Raw genomic sequence first — 13,003 nt, 5'->3', positions numbered from 1 at the left:
ACCTCTTCCCTTATATCTTCAAATGATACACCCTTTCTTATCTCTTATGCAAACAGAAGTCAGACACTTTGTACAGTGAGGAGCTGATCTGTCATTTTAATGCCGTGACATCTGAGCACATACATACAGTACTACAACGTAAGAATAAAAAAAAGAGACTGTTACATCAAATTATGAAATCTAAAAGAAAAACAATATACAGAAACACAAGCAGATATTTTCAAAATGTTCTTACGACAAGTTTATATAAAAGAAGAAAAAAAGAATGCCCGTTGGTAGACTATGAACGATCGGTTCCCTTTTGTTTGTGTGGGCGGGACCGAGTTTGTTTGGCAGCTGGCGGGTGTGGTCTCTGATCAGATCTGGGGGGAGGGGACAGTGAGGAGGCCTGTGGGCTTCATCTTGTTGATGCCTCCGTCCAGGGTGGTCACCCGAGGGTAGTTTACCTTCACCAGGTGAGTCGCAAACTGGAGGGGGGACAACAAGACCAAGGCAAACCATTAACAACATGGAACATTTATCAAACTGGAGGGGAGGGGGGACAACAAGACCAAGGCAAACCATTAACAACATGGAGGAACATTTACCAAACTGGAGGGGAGGGGGGACAACAAGACCAAGGCAAACCATTAACAACATGGAACATTTATCAAACAGGAAGGGGGTCAACAAGACCAAGGCAAACCATTAACAACATGGAGGAACATTTACCAAACAGGAAGGGGGTCAACAAGACCAAGGCAAACCATTAACAACACGGAGGAACATTTACCAAACAGGAAGGGGGTCAACAAGACCAAGGCAGACCATTAACAACATGGAAAATGTACCACAACATTCAAGAGAAGAGAGAGAGAGTGTACTGACGAAGGAGGTCTCTGCGTACTTAGAGAACATGCAGTAGTCTAGTTTCTGCAATTTTCATCTGATACAGGCCCCGATGTAGGCATCATCTGATACAGGCCCCGATGTAGGCATCATCTGATACAGGCCCCGATGTAGGCATCATCTGATACAGGCCCCGATGTAGGCATCATCTGATACAGGCCCCGATGTAGGCATCATCTGATACAGGCCCCGATGTAGGCATCATCTGATACAGGCCCCGATGTAGGCATCATCTGATACAGGCCCCGATGTAGGCATCATCTGATACAGGCCCCGATGTAGGCATCATCTGATACAGGCCCCGATGTAGGCATCATCTGATACAGGCCCCGATGTAGGCATCATCTGATACAGGCCCCGATGTAGGCATCATCTGATACAGGCCCCGATGTAGGCATCATCTGATACAGGCCCCGATGTAGGCATCATCTGATACAGGCCCCGATGTAGGCATCATCTGATACAGGCCCCGATGTAGGCATCATCTGATACAGGCCCCGATGTAGGCATCATCTGATACAGGCCCCGATGTAGGCATCATCTGATACAGGCCCCGATGTAGGCATCATCTGATACAGGCCCCGATGTAGGCATCATCTGATACAGGCCCCGATGTAGGCATCATCTGATACAGGCCCCGATGTAGGCATCATCTGATACAGGCCCCGATGTAGGCATCATCTGATACAGGCCCCGATGTAGGCATCATCTGATACAGGCCCCGATGTAGGCATCATCTGATACAGGCCCCGATGTAGGCATCATCTGATACAGGCCCCGATGTAGGTATCATCTGATACAGGCCCCGATGTAGGTATCATCTGATACAGGCCCTGATGTAGGTATCATCTGATAGAGGTTCTTATCTAGGTATCATCTATGCATAGTCACTCCACCCCTACCTACATGTACAAATTACCTCAACTAACCTGTACCACCGCACACTGACTCAGTACCGGTACCACCTGTATATAGCCTCGTTATTGTTATTCTTATTGTGTTACTTTTTATTATTACTTTTATTTCAGTCTACTTGGTAAATATTTTCTTAACTCTTCTTGAACTGCTGTGTCGGTTAAGGGCTTGTAAGTAAGCATTTCACGGTAAAGTCTACACTTGTTGTATTCGACGCATATGACAAATAAAGTTTGATTTGATTTGATACAGGTTCTTATCTAAGTACCATCTGATACAGGCCCTGATGTAGATAAGGGTGAATCTTGTTTATTCAACATAATAAAGAGCAAAATAGTGTTGAAAATATGCTGTAATAGCGCTTTTCGTAATTCTGACTTCCCCAGAACTGGAGCCTGTTGCAACTGGTGTTGCTCACCACATCTATGGCATCACATCTGAGGAATGAGGTTGTTCCCAGACTCTGGTTACTGTAGGTTAGGTGGTCTGCAACACATCCAGTCTTGTCCAGTTGGCTACAGTAGGTACAGTGTCTAGTGTAGCTCGAGGACAACCTCCACATTCTTTCAAATAACACAGACGATTCTTCATCAACAACCTTTCTTTACAATTGCTTAAAGAGCCTATACTTATTCCAATAGGTGGATAAAATATGAGAAGATGTGGACATATGAGACTCTATTGTTTAGAGGTTTCTGTGAACTATATATGGAACAGGGCGCCATTTCAGACCAACTGGACCAGCTGGCATTCTGTGTAACTGAGACATCAAAGACAGTGCTGATTGAACCAAATAATGAAAAACAGATATTATATTCCTGAATGCCCTTCTAGCCAATCGGAAACGAGTGTTCAACAATGCTGTGGTATAAATATCTCTATTATGACACGTCTCTATGGGTGGAAGATCGTATTTCTGTGTTCTTCACTCCTGAGGCTAGGTAACAATGTATGCAGTCTCTGTATATATAAACTGTTATATTTACAGTCATGTTTTCATGCATGGTCCGATTGTAAATGGACAGTAAATAAATACAAATATCTATCAGACATAAACGATATAGTAGACGACTAAAGACCTAGCTTTGTGTTATACATCTCCAGTCTCATTAGGGTGCATCCCAAATGGAACTCATTCCCTACATACCGTAGCACACTTCTTTTGACCAGAGCCCTATGGGAATATGGTGCCATTTTGAATTCCCTCAGACTGGGAGAGAAGGCACACTAGAAAGTAAACAAACATTCATCACTAATGCATTAGGGTCTATGGACCTTGCAGTCCTTCTACAAACAGCATTTCTCACAAACAAACAAACAAACAAACAAACAAACAAACAAACACACACACACACACACACACACACACACACACACACACACACACACACACACACACACACACACACACACACACACACACACACACACACACACACACACACACACACACACACACACACACACACACACACACACACACACACACACACACACACATTCCCATGTTAGCCTGCCAGGTCAAAACACATTTCTCACGGCTACATCTTCTATCTTCTCGACCAGAATGAATCACAGGTGCTTTAATTCCCTCACCACTAAACCTTGTGGGAACACAACATTCAGTCCCATTCAAAATACTATTTTCCCTAAACCCCAACTCTTCCCCTAACCCAAAAACCTAACCCTAAAACTAACCCTAGCTCCTAAACATAATTCTAACCCTAACTCTAACCTTAACCCTAAACCCCATAGAAATAGCATTTGGCCTCGTGGGAACTAGCAAAATGTCCCCAGTTAGTCAACTTTTTGTTTGTTTACTATTCTTGTGGGGGCTTCACACACACAGTATGAACCCACACAAGCACACGGAATACATTTCTTAAATATCCTCAAACTAGACTGTCACAGACTTCCGTTGAAATCTCCAAATGAGAAAAGATCTTCCATCCAGCCTCAGGGCAGATTATTTGGGATGGAGAGGGCAAGCAAACAGTCCATTCATTAAGAAAAACTACAGCAGCCAGAGAGAAATGGAGAGAGGGATGGAAAGTGAATGTGAGAGAGACAGAGATGGTAGGGAGAGAGAAAGAGAGAGAGACAGAGATGGTAGGGAGAGAGAAAGAGAGAGAGACAGAGATGGTAGGGAGAGAGAAAGAGACAGATGGTAGAGAAAGAGAGATGGTAGAGAGAACTATGCCAATATCCACTAATGTATATATTTTTTAAACAGCAATTAAGTTTTGGAAACATCTAAACTACAGTGACACCCTCTCATGTCATTACCAAGTCCTGCAATGCCAAGAGCTGAGCAAAGAAAAGAGTAACCTCATCCAGCTGGTCCACAAACCTTTTTTGAGTTCACAAACCTTTTCTACTAACACACTAAAGCCTCAGGACCAGAACATCCAATCAATCAGAATAACCCAAAGTACAACACAGTCAAAACTACATTGCTTATTGCGAAACGCAAGCGCAAAGCAAAATGCAGTGCTATCTGGCCCTAAATCGACAGTACACCGTGGCTAACTACCTGACCATGGTTACAGATCAAAAACTTAGAAAAACCTTGACAAAGTACAGGCCCAGTGAGCACAGCCTTGCTATTGAGAAGGGGAGACACAGGAAAACCTGGCTCCCTGTAGACGAAAGGCTGTGCATCCACTGCACCACAGCAGAACCTGAGACAGAGCTGCATTTCCTGACAAAATGTTAAAAATATAAAACAATTAGAGAGAGTGTGTCATTTCCCCAAATTTGAAACCCTAGAGAGAGACAGCGAGACAGCGAGACAGCGAGACAGCGAGACAGCGAGACAGCGAGACAGCGAGACAGCGAGAGAGAGAGAGAAAGAGAGAAAGCGAGAAAGAGAGAAAGAGAGAGAGAAAGAAAGATGTGTCGAGAGAGGGAGGATAAGTAAAAAAGATTGAGGAAGGGAGGGAAACTCACAACAACGAGACTGCAGCAGCACACACATTCTAAGGAAGCGTTTAAGCGAGGATCCAAACAGAAGGACAGTCCAAAGCTCCCTCATCTTTAATCCTGTCGTGATGCCCGAGAAACCAGTAACCGTGCCGTAATCACTCTGCTCAAAGCCGACGGTAAGTCTGTGACTAAGGCACACACAACATCCATGCATGGTTAAATCCCAAATGAATACACCGCCGAGGTAAAGGACAAAAAAAGAGAGAGGGATACAAAGAGGAAGGGAAGGTTATGAAGGAGGAGAGTTTGCCTGGTGGGGGAAGATAAGATGACAGGAAATGGAGCGAGGAGGTAGTGGAAGTGGCATCAGGTAGACAGGGCCGCTCAGTAGCGCCTTCATCTAGAACAACAAGGCCATATTCCTGTGTATCCGTCTGTAGCACTGGGCTTTATCCTCACTGCTCTGCAAATTGACTGAGACATCTAAGAGCTACTGTGAGGCAGAGTCTCACAACAGACGTTGTTGTGCCAAAATATGTATTCCGTTGTGGGATGAGGCTTTATCCACTTGTTAGGATCATATATATAGGTCTGAGTTGTTGAGCTGTGTCTACTCTGCTGTTCTCTGCTTGCTGTATAGCACAACTCCAATTTCTGCCCACAACATTCAGACCATGAAGGAAAATGACATGTAACAATTTATAACTTATTTGATGAAAAACAAAATGTGACTTTGAAGAGTCATCAAGACAGGTTGTTTTTCTATTGGCTGCAAAGGCTGGAAGATGCCTGTGCAGACTGGGTGCTGTCTTTGCAGAAACACCAGTGTAGATGGGTAGGTCGACTTTATCACGGCAGTTCGTCTCACCTCTGACCTTGAGCCACCCGTCACATACACCCCAGACTGACTAAGCTGTCTGTGGTATTTCTTCTAAATGGATTACTCTACCCCCTGTCAGTCTGCATGCCTGCCTGTCTCCATCTCTGTTTGTTAACATCTCTGTCAGTCTGTCTCACTGGTCTGATCTCTCTTATACAGAAGGTCAGATACACAGATACACAGTCAACACAGAGGGTTTGGCAAGTATCTGGTTCACAGGCTAAGTTCCTTCAGGTTGCCCATTCATTTCAATATGAATACGTGTCTTACTTACTTCAGAGTAAGTATGGTCTCTCACCTTTTCAAACTGGTCATTAACAGCTACAAAAAGGAGATGAAGGCCGCTAGACTAGAGGTCGACCGATTACATTGCACTCCACGAAGAGACTGAATGGCAGGCTGACTACCTGTTATGTGAGTGCAGCAAGGAGCCAAGGTAAGGTGCTAGCTAGCATTACATGTATCTTATAAAAAACAATCAATCTTAACATAATCACTAGTTAACTACACATGGTTGATGATATTACTAGTTTATCTAGCTTGTCCTGCGTTGCATATAATCGATGTGGTGCCTGTTAATTTATCATTGAATCACAGCCTACTTCGCCAAACGGGTAATTTAACAAGCGCATTTGCGAAAAAAGCACTGTCGTTGCACCAATGTGTACCTAACCATAAACATCAACGCCTTTCTTAAAATCAATACACAAGTACATATTTTTAAACCTGCATATTTAGTTAATATTGCTTGCTAACATGAATTTCTATTAACTATGGAAATTGTGTCACTTCTCTTGCATTCTGTGCAACAGAGTCAGGGTATATGCAGCAGTTTTGGCCGCCTAGCTCGTTGCGAACTGTGTGAAGACTATTTCTTCCTAACAAAGAGCCAACGTCGCCAAACGGGGGATAATTTAACAAAAGCGCATTTGAGAAAAAAGCACAATCGTTGCACGAATGTACCTAACCATAAACATCAATGCCTTTCTTAAAATCAATACACAGAAGTATATATTTTTTAATCGGCATATTTAGTTAAAAGAAATTCATGTTAGCAGGCAATATTAAACTAGGCAAATTGTGTCAAATTGAGTCAGGGTATGGGCAACAGTTTTGGCCGCCTGGCTCGTTGCAAACTAATTTGCCAGAATTTTAATAATTATGACATAACATTGAAGGTTGTGCAATGTAACAGCAATATTTAGACTTATGGATGCCACCCGTTAGATAAAATACAGAACGGTTCCGTATTTCACTGAAGGAATAAATGTTTTGTTTTCGAAATGATCGTTTCCGGAATCGACCATATTAATGACCTAAGGCTCGTATTTCTGTGTGTTATTATGTTATAATTAAGTCTATGATTTGATAGAGCAGTCTGACTGAGCGATGGTAGGCACCAGCAGGCTCGTAAGCGTTCATTCAAACAGCACTTTCGTGCGTTTTGCCAAGCATTGTGCTGTTTATGACTTCAAGCCTATCAACTCCTGAGATTAGGCTGGCAATACTAAAGTACCTATTAGAACATCCAATAGTCAAAGATATATGAAATACAAAATGGTATAGAGAGAAATAGTCCTATAATAACTACAACATAACATTTCTTACCTGGAAATATTGAAGACTCATGTTAAAAGGAACCACCAGCTTTCATATGTTCTCATGTTCTGAGCAAGGAACTTAAATGTTAGCTTTTTTACATGGCACATATTGCACTTTTACTTTCTTCACCAACACTTTGTTTTTCCATTATTTAAACCAAATTGAACACGTTTCATTATTTATTTGAGACTAAATTGATTTTATTGATGTATTATATTAAGTTAAAATAAAAGTGTTCATTGTTTATACAGTATTGTTGTAATTGTCTTTATTACAAATATATAGATAAAAAAATTGGCCGATTAAATCGGTATCGGCCTTTTCTTGGCCCTCCAATAATCGACATCGGCGTTGAAAAATCATAAATCGGTCGACCTCTATGCTAGACCCCACAAATAATTAACTCATTCTCTCTTTTTGGAAGTACATACCGGCCGTAACGGAAGTAAATGAAGAAGAAACTCCATATTTGGTTATCAACGAACATATTTTGACATAACGCTTGCAGAGCTGGTTAATGGGAGTTTGAATCTGAGCTTTCTGGGCATTAGAGAGGTCTCTAATACACAGATACTGGTTCATGTGACGCTGTGCGCTGATTTAAGGAGTTATGACATCCCAGATATCCCCTCTTAAAGCCCTCTGATCACTGTGTGGATCTGAGAGGATCCGATCAGAACTATACCCCCTGAACTGGGGCTTCCAACTGGGGCTTCCCGGGAAAGAAGGCCAACCTTCGAAGGAGGCCAACTGTCATCTTAGGGCCAACTGCCAAGAAGAGATGCAAGGTGATGCAACAGAATGTCACATGAATCATATCTAAACATAAATATTTTTATTTTATTTTTTATTTCACCTTTATTTAACCAGGTAGGCTAGTTGAGAACAAGTTCTCATTTGCAACTGCGACCTGGCCAAGATAAAGCATAGCAGTGTGAACAGACAACAACACAGAGTTACACATGGAGTAAACAATAAACAAGTCAATAACATGGTAGAAAAAAAAGAGAATCTATATACAATGTGTGCAAAAGGCATGAGGTAGGCAATAAATCGAGTAATTACAATTTAGCAGATTAACACTGGAGTGATAAATCATCAGATGATCATGTGCAAGAAGAGATACTGGTGTGCAAAAGAGCAGAAAAGTAAATAAATTAAAGCAGTATGGGGGGTGAGGTAGGTAAATTGGGTGGGTAGTTTACAGATGGACTATGTACAGCTGCAGCGATCGGTTAGCTGCTCGGATAGCAGATTTTTAAAGTTGTTGAGGGAGATAAAAGTCTCCAACTTCAGAGATTTTTGCAATTCGTTCCAGTCGCAGGCAGCAGAAAACTGGAAGGAAAGGCGTCCAAATGAGGTTTTGGCTTTAGGGATGATCAGTGAGATACACCTGCTGGAGCGCGTGCTACGGGTGGGTGTAGCCATCGTGACCAGTGAACTGAGATAAGGCGGCACTTTACCTAGCATAGCCTTGTAGATGACCTGGAGCCAGTGGGTCTGACGACGAACATGTAGCGAGGGCCAGCCGACTAGGGCATACAGGTCGCAGTGGTGGGTCGTATAAGGTGCTTTAGTAACAAAACGGATGGCACTGTCATAAACTGCATCCAGTTTGCCGAGTAGAGTATTGGAAGCTATTTTGTAGATGACATCGCCGAAGTCGAGGATCGGTAGGATAGTCAGTTTTACTAGGGTAAGTTTGGCGGCGTGAGTGAAGGAGGCTTTGTTGCGGAATAGAAAGCCGACTCTAGATTTGATTTTGGATTGGAGATGTTTGATATGAGTCTGGAAGGAGAGTTTGCAGTCTAGCCAGACACCTAGGTACTTATAGATGTCCACATATTCAAGGTGGACATCTATAAGTATATGGATTATACTGGAGTATATGGGTTATACTGGAGGTGAATTAAACTAAATCTGGATTATACCGAGGGGAATTAAACTAAATATGGATTATATTGAGGTGAATTAAACTAAGAATGGACTTTTGTAGCAATGTGACTATAATTTATTATTCCATACAGTGAAAAATAGAACCAAATCATACTTTTATGCTTCATTTGGAAAAATGGTGATTCACTTCAATTACAGTTCACAAATATGCTGAGAAGACAGTAAATAGCTTTGCCCCAGAAACAGCTGAAGCATGAAGCATAGACGAGGTGAACTAATTTCAGTGGGGAAAACACAAACTGGACACCTGTCTGATTGAACAATCCAAGACTTCCGTATGACTTAGAGTGGAGGTCTGTGGAGGAATGGAATATGAGCCTAATTGAATCTTAAACAGTCTGGCTTGTTGAACTTGCAGGTGGAATAAATTAAATTGCTCATTGTGCAAGTTAACCGTCCTAGCTGCAGACACAGTGTGTGTGTGTGTGTATGTGTGTGCACATACATACATGTGTGTTTGAGTGTGTGCAGATGCATGCACCTGTGAATCAGGGCTTCCTTGTAAAAGAGAAATTGGTCTCAATGTGACTTCACCACATGAATAAAGGTTCAATGTGTGTACAATTGCGTTCATGCATGTCTGTGTATCCCTAAACGTGTGTGTGTTTTCTCTCACCATGGCAGCGCTCTTCATGGCGTGGCTGATGACCACGATGACACGTCCCCTGAAGCTCTGGAGGGTGCCGGTGGCGGGACACTGCACCAGCTCCCCGTCCGGAGAGAACGCCGTGCTGTAGGGGATGCTGATGCTGCCCGAGATGTGGCCTCGGCCGAAGCTGAACACCCTGGGTTAAGGGACAACGCTTTAAAATGTACACCAGTCTATGTAAAGTCTCAATGTCCTCAATAAGTTAGGGTGACCAATAAGTAATTAGAAGAGGGCCATACTTGCTTATGTCAAACACTGCATTATAACCATAGCCGCGGGAAGTGGTTTAGGGGTGGGGGTACTGCGATTTTCTTCTTCCATGGGGGGGGGGGGGGGGGGGGGGGATTGTTTTTCCGTGTTGCAGAGGGCTATATTGGTCCGCTAACACAGGACTATTAAAGGCCCAGTGCACTACTTTGTGATGTTTGTTCAGACAAACATCAGACATTCACACCCTCGGCACTCCTACTTCCCGCGGCTATGATTATAACAACATCATAATTCATTCATTAAGTCTATTAGCATTTAGTAGTGATACCGTGAGCTCCATAAAGGTGTTTAAATCCCTGCATACCACTACGGGTATGAAAGTCTGATGTGGATTCTTACACTACAGTATAGTGCTGTTCAGCTAAACTGTTACGTAATTTCACAAGTTAACTTTTAACTTCTTGAAGGTTTTGCAAGTGTTTTTTACATGTATCATGTGCACTGTAATTTTTTAAATAAATAATGTTGATTCAACGTGCAATTTTATGGCAACCAGCAGCAATAGGATTCAGAGTTTTAAAAAAAATGTTGTTGAGCAAACTCAACAAAAACTTTGTGTGAAAATGTTGTTGAAAAAACTAAATCGTATTGCAGCTGGTTGCCTTACAATTGTATGTCAAATCATAACATTATTTATTTTATTTTTTACAGTGTGGGGATAGGGAGACAGAAACTGTTTCCAATCCCTCATCCTGATAAAAGTCTCTTTAACACTGCTGCAGTATTAGAACATGACTGAGTGGAGGGAAATGTCCCACAGACTGCAGTTTCACTGTTATGGGCCTAAAACAACGCAACTGGATATGATTTGGGGCTCTGACACGGTGATGAATCTCAGGCTCCGAATGAGGTCGGTTCAAATTTACAGGGCAATACATCTCCAGGCCATGTGTTCACACTGTCTGTCTATTATAAAATACAGGGATCTATAGTGGACTAGCCCTGTCAAGGGCTAGCTAATACACCAAGGCCATGGTAGCTTGCTTGCTCCAATCAGATTCATTGCAGATATAACTTAAAATGTCTGTGCGCAATTGGGTGTAAAATATGCTTGATGTCCACAATTTGGAAAATGATTGAAATCTTTAAAACAATAATTTCTCCACCTCTGTTTAGTCATGCATAATGAATACTACAAGACAATACAAGATCACTGATAAAAAATACCTTCTGGGTAAGTGCAATCATCGACACAGTACACTATACAGTGCATCACAGTATACAGTGCATCTCCCCCATGACCACACCCCACCCAGAGTGTAATAATTGAATGTGTGCATGTCATTGTCTGTCTGAGGTGAACTTGAGACAGGGGGTCTGCCTTGGTCTGTCAGCCTAATAGAGGCTACCAGAAGTTTCTATCATGAGACAGCAGCTGCTCTGGCTGCCAAAGACAGTATCCAGAAATAGGAGGGAGGAGAAAGGAGGAGGAGAGGAAATATCACAAGCCAGGCAAATTAAAGTAATAACTCAATCTCGGGGGGGGGGGGGGACAGGGAGGGTGGGAACTGGAAGAGTGCTTAAATTGACATAATGAGGGGAAAGAAAGAAAACAAAAAAGTATATGTCTGTTAAGCTCTGCAGAGCGTCAGGCTACTCTGCCCTGAGGGAACAGTGTTAGCCATCTGCTGAGTGCCAGGCAGCTCGCGCTCAGGGAACAGTGTTAGATATCTGCTGAGCGCCAGGCAGCTCGCGCTGAGGGAACAGTGTTAGATATCTGCTGAGCGCCAGGCAGCTCGCGCTGAGGGAACAGTGTTAGCTATCTGCTGAGTGCCAGGCAGCTCGCGCTGAGGGAACAGTGTTAGATATCTGCTGAGCGCCAGGCAGCTTGTGCTGAGGGAACAGTGTTAGATATCTGCTGAGTGCCAGGCAGCTCGCGTTGAGGGAACAGTGTTAGATATCTGCTGAGTGCCAGGCAGCTCGCGTTGAGGGAACAGTGTTAGATATCTGCTGAGTGCCAGGCAGCTCGCGTTGAGGGAACAGTGTTAGATATCTGCTGAGTGCCAGGCAGCTCGCGTTGAGGGAACAGTGTTAGATATCTGCTGAGTGCCAGGCAGCTCGCGTTGAGGGAACAGTGTTAGATATCTGCTGAGTGCCAGGCAGCTCGCGCTCAGGGAACAGTGTTAGATATCTGCTGAGTGCCAGGCAGCTCGCGCTGAGGGAACAGTGTTAGATATCTGCTGAGTGCCAGGCAGCTCGCGCTGAGGGAACAGTGTTAGATATCTGCTGAGTGCCAGGCAGCTCGCGTTGAGGGAACAGTGTTAGATATCTGCTGAGTGCCAGGCAGCTCGCGCTGAGGGAACAGTGTTAGCTATCTGCTGAGTGCCAGGCAGCTCGCGCTGAGGGAACAGTGTTAGCTATCTGCTGAGCGCCAGGCAGCTTGTGCTGAGGGAACAGTGTTAGATATCTGCTGAGTACCAGGCAGCTCGCGCTGAGGGAACAGTGTTAGATATCTGCTGAGTGCCAGGCAGCTCGCGCTGAGGGAACAGTGTTAGATATCTGCTGAGCGCCAGGCAGCTTGTGCTGAGGGAACAGTGTTAGATATCTGCTGAGTACCAGGCAGCTCGCGCTGAGGGAACAGTGTTAGATATCTGCTGAGTACCAGGCAGCTCGCGCTGAGGGAACAGTGTTAGATATCTGCTGAGTGCCAGGCAGCTCACGCTGAGGGAACAGTGTTAGATATCTGCTGAGCGCCAGGCAGCTCGCGTTGAGGGAACAGTGTTAGATATCTGCTGAGTGCCAGGCAGCTCGCGTTGAGGGAACAGTGTTAGATATCTGCTGAGTGCCAGGCAGCTCGCGTTGAGGGAACAGTGTTAGATATCTGCTGAGTACCAGGCAGCTCACGCTGAGGGAACAGTGTTAGCTATCTGCTGAGTGCCAGGCAGCTCGCGTTGAGGGAACAGTGTTAGATATCTGCT

At 43.8% G+C, this 13,003-nt stretch overlaps 1 protein-coding gene across 3 annotated transcripts in view; it reads right to left on the bottom strand.

Annotated features, from left to right (window-relative positions):
* Positions 1-67: 67 nt before the first annotated feature.
* tbck (TBC1 domain containing kinase) overlaps positions 68-13,003 on the bottom strand; it is a 75,580-nt gene continuing 62,644 nt past the window's right edge. For all 3 annotated transcript variants that reach the window (XM_055924051.1, XM_055924054.1, XM_055924052.1), the window contains exons 25-26: positions 9,783-9,942; positions 68-467 (exon numbers count right to left, since the gene is read on the bottom strand). In XM_055924051.1, coding sequence (XP_055780026.1) covers positions 357-467; positions 9,783-9,942 — 271 coding nt within the window. In that variant the 3' untranslated portion in view covers positions 68-356. The remainder of the gene's footprint in view (positions 468-9,782; positions 9,943-13,003) is intronic.

This window comes from Salvelinus fontinalis, chromosome 5, assembly GCF_029448725.1.
Source record: "Salvelinus fontinalis isolate EN_2023a chromosome 5, ASM2944872v1, whole genome shotgun sequence".
Taxonomy (NCBI): Eukaryota; Metazoa; Chordata; class Actinopteri; order Salmoniformes; family Salmonidae; genus Salvelinus; species Salvelinus fontinalis.
The sequence above is the reverse complement of the archived record's forward strand: the minus strand, read 5'-3'. Positions and strand labels throughout refer to the sequence as shown.